This window comes from Dreissena polymorpha, chromosome 1, assembly GCF_020536995.1.
Source record: "Dreissena polymorpha isolate Duluth1 chromosome 1, UMN_Dpol_1.0, whole genome shotgun sequence".
NCBI classification, from domain to species: Eukaryota; Metazoa; Mollusca; class Bivalvia; order Myida; family Dreissenidae; genus Dreissena; species Dreissena polymorpha.
Window position 1 is genome coordinate 101,463,628 of NC_068355.1, and position 16,303 is coordinate 101,479,930.

A 16,303-nucleotide genomic window follows, 5' to 3' on the forward strand; every position below is an offset into this window, starting at 1 on the left:
CGAACAAACCTGTTTTAGTGGTTTGTCGGGCATTGCTATTTGATTCGATTATTAACAGTATCAATTATCATCGTGCTAATGCTTAAAGTGATATTATGGGCATTTTGCACTGTTGAATTGAGCTGAAAAGAATTAACAGGTCAAAATAGTTAGTTAAAATGTGGTTACTGATTAATTATCTGCAACTCACCTTGCTACCAGTTGTTTATAAAAATATATTTTATATTCGATATTCTTACGTGACCCACCCAGTCCTGTAAGCTGAAATGATCCGTAAAACAATTTCGTGTCTTTGTGTCGTATGAACAAATCTGCACTTAAACTAAATTTAGGTTCAACTCGTAAACGCATGATCAGTTGTCAAACGAAAGTACGGTTGATATTCAAATGCATTATTTTTCTCTTTCTGGTATATTGTTTTAGTATGATGATGCTGCATTAATTAATATAAGTGTATATGAAGTAGAAACATCAAAAATAATCAACGGTTGCGATAGACACCTATAAACTGTTACATGCTCATAATATCACTTTAGTACATTAGGCAATATGGACGAATAATTATTGTTAAATTTATCAACAATAATATTTATCATTGTATTGTTGAAAACACATTAAGAATCTATTATTTACATACCATAATTATATTGCTGAATATCTTCATTTAACATATTTCTGGTCTAAAGAAAATTCCAGGTCACCTAATTCACGGATAGCGTCTTTATTATATAACGATTATTTTACTGGCCGCCAACTCCAGTGATGACCTGTATATAAACTCTGAATGTCCGCGAATTGACCCGATATACCTCGCGGGTTGAAATGCAATGCTTTAAAGTGAGGCCTCGCTTCCATTGCTCTTTATACTTTTACATGTTAACATGTTGACAGGAATAAGGAAGTAAGTACTAAATATGAGAACAAAGCCTTTTAAGTATAAACGCTCTTGCGCTGGTAATACTCTGAAAATAAAAGGTGTACGCACAAACTGTATTGATGTCGAGAATTGAGTGTAAAACTGTTCTATCTATTAAGCCTTTTCATTCGAGATAAAATTGTTTCATACAGTAAAACAGTGTTACAAAGACGCGGATATGTTTCCAATGTTCTGGTGGTATACTCAAATCAGCCAATGGAATAAATGAAGTGTATTCATTCGTACCTAGCCGCGGGAAATTTTATTGGAATTTTATTGGACACTTACAAAGGTCAGGCTAAGGTGAAAAGCTGGCTTATGCAGCTTACGCCGAAAAAATATAACGACAGCAACAGAATTCTCTAAATTATTGAATCGTTTCATTTTGTCAATTGACCAAAATGTGAAAAGGTCCCTTAAATGTCTTCAGACTTGCAAATTGAACGAGTTCAATACACTGTCAGAATTTACATCATGAATAACTTACGGGTTTATTTGTTGCCTGTTAGCCTGAGGCCAATAGATTCAAGCCCAGGAAATTAGATTAAGTTGTATTCAGTTTGGCTAAAAAGCAGGGCAACTTTTTCAAAGCTTGAACAACTCGATCCAATTAAACATAGAATACAAATTGGCGACTGTGGATCAATTAGGCCTAGGAAATGATTCAATTCCGGCTCACAAGACATTTTGCATTAAAAGTCTGCCGTTCCGGCAAAATTGTTGCTCAATGATTAAGACAAGAAACCGTCGGAGACGGGTGATGCTCCCCAAAGGTTTTTTTTGTCACAATATTGCACCATACATGTATATTCAGATAAAAGGAAACGTCTTGAGGGCACAGTAGTGGGGGGGGACAAGTTTTTTTTTTTAATTTCAAAGGGCCATAACTCTGTGAAAAATCATCCGACCAGGCCCGCTGATAATATGCACATCTCTTGGTAGTGGCTTCCCATAAAGTTTCATTGAATTCCGGTCATTCGTTGCTGAGAAATAGCCCGGACAAGAATTGCACTATACGTACAGTTAATGGAAAACTTCAAAGGGCCATAACTCTGTGAAAAATCATCCGACCAGACCCCGCTGATAATATGCTTATCTCCTCTTGGTGGTGAAGCTTCCCATAAAGTTTCATTGAATTCAGGTCATTAGTTGCTGAGAATTAGCCCAGACAAAAATTGTGCACGGACGGACGAAGCGCCAACTATATGCTCCCCCCCCAAATTTTTTGGGGGAGCATAAAAATAAATTAAGTATTAGATACACATAACAAGACATGATTCTAGTCTTTTTCTTTAACAAAGAAACAAAATTCTAAAGATGGTTGCCAGTGCAGCATCAAATAGTGAAAAAAGAGATATATTGTTGTTATTTTGTTTTCTCTATAACATAAATATGAGGATAAACGGTGCACACACATCTCGACCTGTGCTTAAAGATACACTATAAATTTGAATGGGTTGTGTTCATTTCCAACTTGCCATATAAAAAGCTATAACATAATTTTGAAAACTGAGTTGCATCTAAGATTATGCAATAGTAAGAACTTTAGTGCCTTCAGCCCTTTGATAAATTAAAAGCACTGAAGATAAACCTGCATATTTTTGCGTTGTAGTAGTCTACCTGTGTGGAACTTGTACAAGGGAACATGGTCATGCTTTGCAGCTTTCCAGGGATGAATTTGTTCAAGACAAGCAGTGCACATTGTATGATGTGAGTTGTCAAACATAAGCTACGCATGTCAGGGGCAGACCGGTGGTAATATAAGTTGATTAAAACATACTTTGGGCAAGATAACCCTTCATCAGGGACACAACAACCCTACTCTAAAGGGAGCCAGGGGCAAGATGGTTTTTCTGAGAGACTTCAAAATCTAAGGATAAATAACATTTTTTAACTGTTTATCAATTAAGATTTTATTTTCAAATACACACATTCTTATTATTATAATACATTTTCATTAAACAAATCCTTGTAAAATCCGTTAAGTGTTAAATAATCAAGTCAATTTCTGCTTCTTGTCCTTTTTCTTCTGCATATCAATGGCTTCCCGCTTTTCTTTCAAAATCCGAGCCTGAAATAAAGATTTCACATAGAGAAAACTGCAACTACATGACACAAGATCAAATTACAAGTATCTAATCTACTCTACATGCAGGTTGACAACACATCCTTTATATGAATTGAACATAGTGTAACATTTTCCTTGCTGGGTTAAAATGCTATAGGGAGAATGATTTTAGAAACTTAGTAGCCCCTTGTTTACGCTTATTTTCATAATGACATCTCTTTTTTTCTTCCTTTTAAAACAAATTTTTATTCTTTCAACTTAAATGCATTTTTATCCCCCGCCAGAGGCGGAGGGATATTGTTTTGGCGTTGTCCGTCCGGCTGTCCGTCCGGCACTTTTGTGTCCAGAGCCATATCTTGGAAGTTCTTTGGTGGATTTCATTTAAACTTGGTATGAGTATATATATGCATAAGAGGATGATGCACGCCAAATGGCATTGTACACCATCTGTTAAAAACAGACTTATGGCCCTTTGTATCTTGAAAAAATGCTTTTTAGTGTCCGGAGCCATGTCTTGGAAGTTCTTTGGTGGATTTCATTGAAACTTGGTATGAGTATATATATGCATAAGAGGATGATGCACGCCAAATGGCATTGTACACCATCTGTTAAAAACAGACTTATGGCCCTTTGTATCTTGAAAAAATGCTTTTTACTATAGGCACTTTTGTGTCCGGAGCCATATCTTGGAAGTGCTTTGGCGGATTTCATTTAAACTTGGTATGAGTATATATATGCATAAGAGGATGATGCACGCCAAATGGCATTGTACACCATCTATTAAAAACAGACTTATGGCCCTTTGTATCTTGAAAAAATGCTTTTTACTATAGGCATTTTTGTGTCCGGAGCCATATCTTGGAAGCGCTTTGGCGGATTTCTTTGAAACTTGGTATTGTGAAGGCTTAAGAACCTTCCTTTGTCTTAGTTTTGTGTTATTGTCCTCCGTCCGTCCATCTATCATTATGTTCATCCGTCCAATTTGCACCCATCCTCAAACAAAGCATATGTTGCGGGGGATACATTGGGCCTTTCAGGCCCTCTTGTTAAAATTTGTTTTTGTAAGCAGTTTTATGAAGTTTTTCTTTCTCACCTTAGTTTCAAACTGTGACTAATTTATAAATGATTTTCAGAACTCATAATCATCTGGGCAAAGCGAGTCCCTAAGTGAACGAATTCGATGCGTACTAAAAAAAATATAAATGCCAATAGCTACTGAGAATTTTTTTTTTTACAGTAACATTAAAACAACACAGAAGACAGTAACATTAAAACAACACAGAACACTAATATGTCTTGGAATATATAAGGATATTCTAACAAATGTATGAAGTATGGTTATAGACTGAAACGTGCCTCTCACAATATTATTATTTAGTTTGATGTTTGTTGATTGCCACAGGATTCAGTCAGGAAGGGGTCAAAATTCTTGTCTATGTTCAAATCATGTTTTGGTTGTCTCCTAGATCTTACCCAGGATGTACCAAACCTATGAATGTCTGTATTGGTCATCCTTTTATTAGGTTGTACTCCTATCATTGTTTCGATCTGATTTATATTTCTATTACTTATAACCAAGTCTACTTTGTAAACTTTAATAATGTCACAATTTAATAGATGATCAACCTGTTTTATTGTTATATAAAAGCAACATACAATAGCTTTTTTTTTTGTGTATTTCATCAATATGTACCTTTTGTGTGCATCATATCCATTTTGTTAAATCTCTTGTCACTTAAGTTATGTAACGACAATGCCCAATATCTGATGCTTAGATGATGTCATTTACATTTCCCTATCAGACATAGTCTTAAGGGCATTCTATTTGTATTAAATGTGAAAAATCTTTCATCTAAATTGATTGATTTATCTTCACAATGTTGTCACAGTCTGTAAATGATCTTTCTGGACAGTAGCGGTGGAAATAATAATAAGGACATAACTTTTCCGACACTATAACCACAGCTATTAGAAAAGAATACACTAAACTTTCAAAATCTTAACAGCCTACAGCCAACTTTTAGAAAGAAAAACACAAGAAATCCCAAACCTTGGACAAGGACCCATACCAAGCTATCAGAGAGGTAACTTTCCCCCAAAACTTGGACCAAAACCTTTGATTAGTAACCCTTTCATCAGCTGTTAGAATGAACAAGACTATTGCAAAGCAATAAAAGTCCCCTACCGGCACCATTGTCATGATTTTTTTATTTATTTGTTGCCATAGCAACCAGATTTTTTGACGTAAGAACAAAATGAAATGACGTGCATAATGTCCATATTGCCATCTATTCATTTTCCAAGTTTCATGAAAAAATATTAAGAACTTTGAAAGTTATCGCAGGATCCAGAAAACCACCATTTTCATCAGTATTTCTAGTCTATTTGTTGCCATAGCAACCATAATTTTTGACGTAGGAACAAAATGAAATGACATGCATAATGTCCATATTGCCATCTATCCGTGTTCTAAGTTTCATGAAAAAATATTAAGAACTTTTAGAGTTATCCCAGGATCCAGAAAACCACCATTTTCAGCAGTATTTTTAGTCTATTTGTTGCCATTGCAACCAGAATTTTAGATGTAGGAACAAAATTAAATGACGTGCATAATGTCCATATTGCCATCTATCCATGTTCCAAGTTTCATGAAAAAATATAAAGAACTTTTAAAGTTATCGCAGGATCCAGAAAAGTGTGACGGAAGGATGGACGGACAGACTGAGCACAAACCATTAGGGGACTAATTAAAAGCTGTACAATCTCACCTCCTGACTGGTCTTCTTCTTTGAGTGCATGATCTTGTTGTAGAGTCGCCTCTTCTTCTTGGGAATCATCATCTCTGCCAGCCTGCGCTCCTCCGCCTCCTGGCGCGTTTGTCGCCGCCCGGGGTCGTCCACCTCTACTCGACCCTCCTCTACAGACATGGCACTTGTATTGGCCACCTTTTGAAGGACAGGAATTGGTAGATATAGAGATTTCCTATAGCCTTCTGATAGACAGGTATTGGCAGATAGGCAAGTACACAAATAGACAGAATGATACATTCTTCACCTAGACAATTTCTCAATTAATCTACTGCTTCTTTGTGGCATGTGCTACTTATGCTCAATCCTAGTCAAAAGGCTAAATTCCTGCCCTGTCACTGTAGCACAGTCTTATGTCTGCCCTGTCACTGTAGCGCAGTCTAATGTCTGCCCTGTCACTGTAACGCAGTCTAATGTCTGCCCTGTCACTGTAGCGCAGTCAAATGTCTGCCCTGTCACTGTAGCGCAGTCTAATGTCTGCCCTGTCACTGTAGCGCAGTCTAATGTCTGCCCTGTCACTGTAGCGCAGTCTGTCTAATGTCTGCCCTGTCACTGTAGCGCAGTCTAATGTCTGCCCTGTCACTGTAGCGCAGTCTAATGTCTGCCCTGTCACTGTAGCGCAGTCTAATGTCTGCCCTGTCTCTGTAGCGCAGTCTAATGTCTGCCCTGTCACTGTAGCGCAGTCTAATGTCTGCCCTGTCACTGTAGCGCAGTCTTATGTCTGTCCTGTCACTGTAGCGCAGTCTAAAGTCTGCCCTGTCACTGTAGCGCAGTCTAATGTCTGCCCTGTCACTGTAGCGCAGTCTAATGTCTGCCCTGTCACTGTAGCGCAGTCTAATGTCTGCCCTGTCACTGTAGCGCAGTCTAATGTCTGCCCTGTCACTGTAGCGCAGTGTAATGTCTGCCCTGTCACTGTAGCGCAGTGTAATGTCTGCCTTGTCACTGTAGCGCAGTCTAATGTCTGCCCTGTCACTGTAGCGCAGTCTAATGTCTGCCCTGTCACTGTAGCGCAGTCTAATGTCTGCCCTGTCACTGTAGCGCAGTGTAATGTCTGCCCTGTCACTGTAGCGCAGTGTAATGTCTGCCCTGTCACTGTAGCACAGTCTAATGTCTGCCCTGTCACTGTAGCGCAGTCTAATGTCTGCCCTGTCACTGTAGCTCAGTCTAATGTCTGCCCTGTCACTGTAGCGCAGTCTAATGTCTGCCCTGTCACTGTAGCACAGTCTTATGTCTCAAAACTTCATTCATAGTCAGCCAATTAAAAAGAACACATTTTATTTTAATCAATCACCATTTCACGTTGATATTGTCTTTCCTATGGAGAGGAAATGTACAGTACAATTACAAAGCATCCATTACATTGGCAAAACCGGTATTCAGCCCACTAGAAATAACTATTCGGTCTAGGACTTTTTATGTTTCTTGAAGTGGAGCAATATATTTATGAAAAGAAGTTATGAACATTTTTCAAAACCTAAATGCAAAGTGTGATGGAAAGACAGACAGACGGACAGACAGTCCGATCACTATGTGCCCTCGTTCGGGGGCATAATAATCTTCACGATACATCAGAATTGTATTTACAACAGATAACAATGATTTTGTTTCAAATGTAGTACTTTTTTACCATGAAGGGCAACATTTTTTGTTTTCAAAACATTACTTTACAAGTGACTTACATCTTTCTGTTTGTTGGCACCTTTCGATCCAGTTTTTTGCTTCTTTGTGGCAGGGGCTTCGTCATCATCTGTAACCAAGCATAACATACTTATTTAAAACAAGAAAATTTGATTAAGATTAGATTTATCAATAATATGCATATTTTAAGTATAAAAGGGGCAATAATTATGACAAAATGCTTGATAGAGTTGTCTTCTCTTGTTTATAGGTTGGGGCAAAGTTGGTAAACAAGTATGCAAAATATAAAAGCAATATGTCAAGGGACAATGAAAATAAATGGGGTAGTACGAAACTTTAACATTTGCGGCATATTCTAAGTGGAAAAGGGGCCATAATTATGACAAAATGCTTGATAGAGTTGTTTGCTCTTGTTTATAGGTTGGGGTCATGTTGGTTAACAAGTATACAAAATATGAATGCAATACGTCAAGGGACAAAGAAAATATTTGGGGTAGTACGAAAACTTAAAACATTTGCACGCTAACGCAGACGCTAACGCCGGGGCGAGTAGGATAGCTCCACTATATATATATTTCATATATAATAGTCAAGCTAAAAATGAAATGGCCTTAATTGCAAACCACTGACCATATATTAATTGTCATACAATATCACGAAATTCACAGTTTTTGGAGGCCCTTATATTTGTCATTAAACACAACTGAGGTATGTGTTGTTGTTCCATAAAGTACCCATGTCACTGTACCTGATTCCTCTTCTCCCTCTTCATCCTCCTCTTCACTGGAATCATCAGACTGATGACCCTCACCGTCCTCCTCCTCATCATCATCAACCTCCTCACTCTCACTGTCTTCATCTATCCCTGTTGTTTTACAATTATAGATCATTTATTCCTCATGGAATGTCAAACCACTCTTTACTCTTTTTTTTACATCTTTTTAATGACATTTTTTACTTAATAATTTCTTTATTAATATTTTGTACACAATACATTAAAAATTAGAATTCTAAAAAATCTTACTGTACACCATCTATATTTTAATAATCTATACATGTATCAAGCTATTTTGGGTATGAAAACACACGCTATTTGAAAAGAAATCAATTTTAAGTCCCATTCCCATAAATATAGACCATAGAAGCAATATGAACAAACATACGGGAGTCAATACCTCACCGCCAATACATACCTGAGTCAATACCACCCTTCCTATACCTGCTGGAGTCAATTACTCGCTTCCTATACATACCGGAGTCAATACCTCGCTGCCTATACAAACCAGAGTCAATACCTCGCTGCCTATACCTACCTGAGTCAATACCTCGCTGCCTAACAAACCTACAGCATTCGATACCTTGCTGCTTATACCTACCTGAGTCAATACCTCGATGCCTAACAAACCTACAGGAGTCGATACCTTGCTGCTTATACATACCGGAGTCAATACCTCGCTGCCTATACTGTGAAACCATTTATTTTCGACAGCACAAATTTTCCTCATTTTTATACAAATGACGATTTCGTCAGCACTTAAATTCGCCGATTTCTAATTTTGAATTAAAAAAAATGCGTCAGTCAATATCCGATTTGTGTGTAATACATATTCGCGATCAATCGCAGTTGCGAAAAATCGTGGTACGAATGCGGGAACACACTTGAGAATCACTGCAGGAGGTGGGGCCTGTTTGTCACATGCCAATAAACTAGTCTTTTGTTATCAAGGGACAGTAATGGACCCTCTTAATGTATGCCATTCACACGTTCATTGTTATGATTAGCGGACAAGTGGGATTGAATAACCGTTAACGAGTATTTGTAACAACAAAGCCAATTGCCAATTAGTCTTATTCTATTATTATAATTGCCATACTGATAACAATCGTACCTTTATCTGCACCAAACTAGTCACTTTTGTTTATTTTCTTGGGTATGTGTTCTAGTTGGTATGATTTTTATTAAAATGCTGTCAATTACGTTTTAAAACTGTTTGCGTTACACAAAAGAGGTTTCAGATTGTTAAGTGTTTTTTTTTCAAATAAAATGCTTATAAACTCTATGTGTGTGTTTGTTCTTAAAAAGTAAACTACCGGTATATAAATCAATAATGTCAATAATTTAAAAATAAATAAATTGATACATATAAAATAGTAATAAGTGTGGTTACCTGAGTCAATACCTCGCTGCCTATACATACCAGAGTCAATACGTCGCTGCCTATACATACCGGAGTCAATACCTCGCTGCCTATACATACCAGAGTCAATACCTCGCTGCCTATACCTACCTGCCAGTGAGTCAATACCTCGCTGCCTAACAAACCTACAGGATTCGATACCTTGCTGCCTATACCTACCTGCGTCAATACCTCGCTGCCTAACAAACCTACACGAGTCGATACCTTGCTGCTTACACATACCGGAGTCAATACCTCGCTGCCTAACAAACCTACAGGAGTCGATACCTTGCTGCTTAGACATACCGGAGTCAATACCTCGCTGCCTAACAAACCTACAGGAGTCGATACCTTGCTGCTTACACATACCGGAGTCAATACCTCACTGCCTAACAAACCTACAGGAGTCGATACCTTGCTGCTTACACATACCGGAGTCAATACCTCGCTGCCTTACAAACCTACAGGAGTCGATACCTTGCTGCTTACACATACCGGAGTCAATACCTCGCTGCCTATACCTACCTGAGTCAATACCTCGCTGCCTATACATACCGGAGTCAATACCTTGCTGCCTAACAAACCTACAGGAGTCGATACCTTGCTGCTTATACAAACCGGAGTCAATACCTCGTTGCCTAACAAACCTACAGGAGTCGATACCTTGCTGCTTATACATACCGGAGTAAATACCTTGCTGCCTAACAAACCTACAGGAGTCGATACCTTGCTGCCTGTACATACCGGAGTCAATACCTCGCTGCCTAACAAACCTACAGGAGTCGATTCCTTGCTGCCAAATACATATCGGAGTCAATACCTCGGTGCCTAACAAACCTACAGGAGTCAATACCTCGCTGCTTACACATACCCGAGTCAATACCTCGCTGCCTAACAAACCTACAGGAGTCAATACCTCGCTGCTTACACATACCGAAGTCTATACCTCGCTGCTTACACATACCGGAGTCAATACCTCGCTGCCTATTCAGGAGAGCCTGTTTCTCTGGAGGTACGTAGTCGCCCTCCTGCTCAGTCACAAAGGGAGACAAGTGGGGAGGCAGTGTCACGCCAATGAAATAGTCAGCGGGCGGCAGCAGCATCTGGGCATTCACAGAGTCAAACACCCACTGGGGCTGAACATAGTACCTGGGAAACATAGTAAAATCCAATTCAAAACAAACAACCCATTAGGCAGACCAAGAAATCACAGTGAAATGCCATACCAGTTTGTTGAGTGTTTTTCATCATGTAGTTACAAATAAGATTACTTCAGAAAAGAATGACTAAGACAGTGAGAGCACTCATAAAGTATGTCTTATTAATTTGAAATCAATCAATAAACTCCGGTTTTGAGATAAATTATTGAGTGTTTATCTTGTACCAAGTATTTCCCATTACGAAACCAGAGAAAGGTCATAGCCAAACAGCGGCCCATTACGTTTTAGTTATGGCAGGATTGGGATTTCAGTTTAGGATTATTTCTATAACCAAAGCAACCACATGTTGGTCTGAATTTGTTTTAGGGGAAATAACATGCATATCCACCATATAGCCTTCTATCCATTGTATAAGCCTAGCTTTCTGTTTGCAGTATCAAAATTGTATTTTTCACCTTTCTGTATAATTGTGTAACAAAAGCAATCACAACTTTTGTATAACACAAAAAGGAATAATGGGTATATTCCCCATATGGCTCCATCAACAATCTGAGTTTTATCAATATTTTAAAATTACTTTGTAAGTAAATGCATAATCAACCATTTTTGGACTGACACAACAGAAATAACGTGTATACATTGTATGTGACCCTCTTTCCACAGGCCAAATACCATAAACCAACTTTAAGTACTGTTTGAGACATCACAGGATCCTGCTTAAGTTGAAGATTATTTCACTGAAAATAAAACAGTCTCATTCCCTATCTGGCCCTTCATCTAAAATAGAGTTTTATCAGCCTGGATTAAGAAATTTTAAAATTATTCTATGATCCAGACTAAAGGACAGAAAATATGAAAAAAACATCATGCATATTTCCAGTAACAATACAAAAGTTTCTAGAAATCTCAGAATCCGGGTTTCAAATATTTTTGTAACCCTAGAAACCACGATTGTGTAGGATAAAAAACTAAATTAATGTTTATATTTAAATCTGGACATCTATCCACATAACAAGTGTCATTAAACTAGCTTGGGTACTTATTGAAGGATCTAGATTTAAGTTTATTATTATTTCTGTATCCATGGCAACCAACTTTTTTTTTCAATGAAAAACTTAAACCCTCGCAAATTACTATAGGGCTCTTATCCTCATTCGATGTTTAATCAAGCTACTTAAGTACCTCTTGATATTTAGAAGGCTCCAGATTTTAGCGAGAGGAGTTCAGATGGCAGATGGACATATAGACGGACAATATTAAATATGTAGGCCCCTCCAATAAGCTAGTAGGCAACATAAAAGTACAACATTGCCCATACCGCGACAGATACTGCTTCTCCATGCTGGGTCTATCTACAATCTGATGGGTGATTTTCTCGTCCGTCTCTGGGTAGCTGTAGCCAACAGCCTGCGACTCATGCCACGACACTTCCCCTCCAAATGACCTGAAACACAGCGGGCAGTCTCTCATATAATAATTTCAACACAAGGCTATTGTCAAGCCATATGGTCCCCTACCGGCTCCACCATTGTCAGAAATTCCACCATTTTCAGATTTTTTTTTAAATTTTATTTTTTGTTGTTGCCATAGCAACCACAATTTTTGACGTAGGAACAAAATGAAATGGCGTGCATAATGTCCATATTGTAATCTATCCATGTTGCAAGTTTCATGAAAAATATTGAGAACTTTTAAGTTATCGCAGGATCCAGAAAAGTGTGACAGACAGACTTACAGACAGACTCACAGACAGACACACAGAGAGCAAACCATAAGTCCCCTCCGGTGAAACCAGTAGGGGACAATAAGCAGTTATACCCAGCTATCTAGATTCATTAGGCGTATTTAACAATACTCTGCAAGGTTGATTTCTGTGCACTTCAATATCAAAGCAAGAGAAAATAACAATTAACAAAAAATTGCATCACAAATACTCATATGCATATTGTTAAAAGATGCTATGAAACAACGAAATTGAGTTGATTTGCATAGCTCATTTAAATTAAATATAAATTTAAGTTAAATCAATTTATTCCACATTTAAATTTAAAAGTCAGGGTTTTTTCTATCGCCTTTGGGAAAAGGAGTCTGGTCAAATTAGGATTTTTTTAATCAATAAAAGTGGCATTTTGGGAATTATTTATAAAGGACTAAATTAAAGTTATATATATGAAGGAAGTTGAGATATAGAGTCTAATTATCATAAAACATAAGTCATAAGAGACCTTTTTATGCCCTCGAAGAAGGGCATATAGTGATCGGACCGTCCGTCCATCTGTCTGTCTGTCTTTCTGTAACACTTTGCGTTTAGGTTTTGCATTTAGGTTTCGAAAATTGCTCATAACTTCTATGTCACTTCAGATAGCAATATTGAAGATAGCAACTTGATATTTGGCATGCATGTGTATCTCATGGAGCTGCACATTTTGAGTGGTGAAAGGTCAAGGTCATCCTTCAAGATCAAGGTAAACAAAAAATCCAAGGGAAGTAATAACCTTCAAAGGGAGATAATTATCTGTACCTGCCGAATGATACAATTTTTTTTTATAAAACAAAGCGGCGCAGAAGGGGGCATTGTGTTTCTGACAAACACATTTCTTGTATAATTTTTTTTTTTATAAATAATTGTTCGTTTGGAATCGGGTCCATTTGCTTTGGGATCAGGTCCCTTTTACGGCCTTTTTTTACATAGCAGAAAACCCCCTGAAACTGAATACCTATACGTGAAATAAAAGAACAAAATTCCATTTAACAGACACATAACTTGTTGGTATTTCACTTCATTAAACAAGCCGTCCTGACCATTTCGCTGTGCCTACCTGATGATGAAGACCAGTGTCTCTCTGGGGACCTCTCTGTTCAGGAAGAACTTGAGGCCCTTAAAGAGGTTCTGAAACTTGCTGAGTTTGTCCCTCTCCTGCTTAGCCAGCTCAACTAGCTCTGGGTCATCAGTCTTTAACAACACAGAACATTTTGAGCCGCGTTCTGAGAAAACTGGGCTTAATGCATGTGCGTAAAGTCCGCACAGGCTAATCAGGGACGACACTTTCCGCTTAAACTAGATTTTCGGTAAAAAGGGACTTCCTTTAAACAAAAAACCCCCATACAAGCGGAAAGAGTCGTCCCTGATTAGCCTGTGCGGACTGCACAGGCTAATCTGGGACGACACTTTAGATTCATGCATTAAGCCCAGTTTTCTCAGAACTCGACTCATTTTAAGTCAATACAACAGGGAATGTCATGCAAAACAGTCCGGAGTATAGAAAGTCATACAAAAGATCCTTCTCATGGCTTGCACAACTGCTTGCAATTTATTTATTTGAATTCCTAATATGCATGGTTTTCTACATAGAAACTGCTGTACTAAAGTGAAATTCAGTGGATGATTGAGACGTTTTGAACTTACAAGCAAAGGTTTATATAGCTAGTATATATCATCTTCCACAATACTGTCAACCCTTCATGCCCTACTATTAGATATATTGTTATTTTATTTCTATAGAGAGGGGGGCAGCAAGTCTACTGGTAGGGAGGGGAAACATGCTGTTGAGGAATATGACAACCACTATTTTATAAAGTACTGAAGCAACACTTTTTTCTTCCAAAAACGTATCAAGTTAAAACTTTATTTAAAATTTTCAAAAGAAGTAAAATACTTCCCCCTTAGTTTCACTAAAAAAATAATAACATTCTTATTTTGCAGCAGCAACAACACCACTTTTCACATCAAGTGGACATTTAACGAATATTATTGGACAAGTTACACTCCAAATCTGACAGACTTTCTACTTCAAAAATCATGTCATTTCCTGCCTGACTCCTACCTCTGAAGCAGGGAACTCGTCTATCTGAATGTCCTCCTCTGGCTCCCCTGTGTTAGTCTTTTGTAGTGTCTGGGTTAAAGCTGACAAACGCTGAAAACAATCAACATGCAGAGTACAAAGAGACAGAAACAAGGTATTCCCTGGCTAAAAACTGTCCCTAAGCAAAATTTGCCTTCCTATTTAAATATTATTTGCATTTTGTCTGATATATGTGTTTTAATGGAGGCAGAATTTTAGCCAAAGTTTTCTGCAGCTTAACCCTTTGCATGCTGGGAAATTTGTCGTCTGCTAAAATGTCGTCTGATGAATTTCTAAAATTAGCATTTTCTTCGATTTTTTTCAAAGAATATTATCAGAATAGCAAACAGTTTGGATCCTGATGAGACGCCACGTTCTCTGGCGTCTCATCTGGATCCAAACTGTTTGCAAAGGCCTTCAAAATTCGGTTCCCGCACTGAAAGGGTTAATGCATCCATTTGTAGCAATATGCTGATGGGAAAAAGAGGGACAGAGGCCCTAGTTCACTCATCTAAGAACCTCATTAATGAAATAACCTAAGCAGCTTGCGTGATGTTTGTAAAATAACTGTGTCTTTTGACTTTGTTTTTTAAATAGAACAATATTGGCAACAATGTTTTCAACAGACCAGAACCATTTTTGAACTCAGTCAAGATATCATTATATCAAATATTCTGATCAGTTTCATAAAGATTGGACGCAAAATGTAACTTCTACAGTGTTCACAAAGATTCACTACAGCAGTATAAGGACAATATCCCACAACCTGATTGCCAAGTCTTTCAGGAGACCATTTTCAAACTTTACCAAGATATCATTTAAACAAATATTTTGAGCAATTTTCATGAACATTGTAAAAAGTTACTTCTATAGAGTTCACAAGGTTTTCAATAGTAATAAATAGAGGATATTTGTTGGATTTGAAGGAATATCGATTTGTATTTCACGAGTGATCATATCAAATAATATTTTCACAAGTGGCACAGCCACGAATGAAAATATGTATTTTTATGAACACAAGTGAAATAAAATAGATATTCCATCGATTCAAACAAATATTCTTTTTATTTTAGGTTTTTTTCATTGTTTATTTACATTGTAAAAGAGTTTAACTGGATAATTTCGCTGTATTTATGACGTCATATCGTCTAAAATATGACATCATTACACAGTAAAACAGTGAAAATATCGCCATTTTTCACTGTTATTTTTTACTGTTTAAAATGGTTTTATTTCACTGATATTTCTCTATAGAACACTAGAAAGCATAAAATAAATATCAGTGAATGTTTGACACAAAAAGGAAACAAACAAGAAATATCCATAAGTTTAAAATGTAATAAGTTAAAGTATTAATAATAGCATGTCGATTAAGTTATTCTTGAAAACCATTGTGACAAGAGTGATTTTTTTATCATAATTCATAACAAGCGATGTGTTTGTGAAACATATCCCCATATATTTGACCTTTGACCTTGAATGATGACCTTGAACTTTCAACACTCACAATGTGCAGCTCCATGAGATACACATGTATGCCAAATATCAAGCAGCTATCTTCAATACTGCAAAAGTGTACATTAAATTAGCAATTTTGACCCATATATTTGACCTTTGACCTTGAAGGATGACCTTGACCTTTCATCACTCAAAATGTGCAGCTCTATGAGATACACATTCATGCCAAATATGAAG

General features: G+C 37.3%; 1 protein-coding gene across 2 annotated transcripts in view; it reads right to left on the reverse strand.

The window, feature by feature from the left end:
* Positions 1–2,802: 2,802 nt before the first annotated feature.
* Positions 2,803–16,303, reverse strand: part of LOC127842951 (pescadillo homolog) — a 36,255-nt gene continuing 22,754 nt past the window's right edge. Inside the window, exons 9-16 of one of the 2 annotated variants that reach the window (XM_052372760.1) lie at positions 14,591–14,680; positions 13,586–13,719; positions 12,085–12,210; positions 10,583–10,755; positions 8,178–8,294; positions 7,471–7,538; positions 5,753–5,929; positions 2,803–2,987 (exon numbers count right to left, since the gene is read on the reverse strand). In XM_052372760.1, the coding sequence (XP_052228720.1) occupies positions 2,913–2,987; positions 5,753–5,929; positions 7,471–7,538; positions 8,178–8,294; positions 10,583–10,755; positions 12,085–12,210; positions 13,586–13,719; positions 14,591–14,680 (960 nt within the window). In that variant the 3' untranslated portion in view covers positions 2,803–2,912. Of the gene's footprint in view, positions 2,988–5,752; positions 5,930–7,470; positions 7,539–8,177; positions 8,295–10,570; positions 10,756–12,084; positions 12,211–13,585; positions 13,720–14,590; positions 14,681–16,303 lie in introns of both variants that reach the window. The other variant, XM_052372753.1, reaches the window with a different exon arrangement.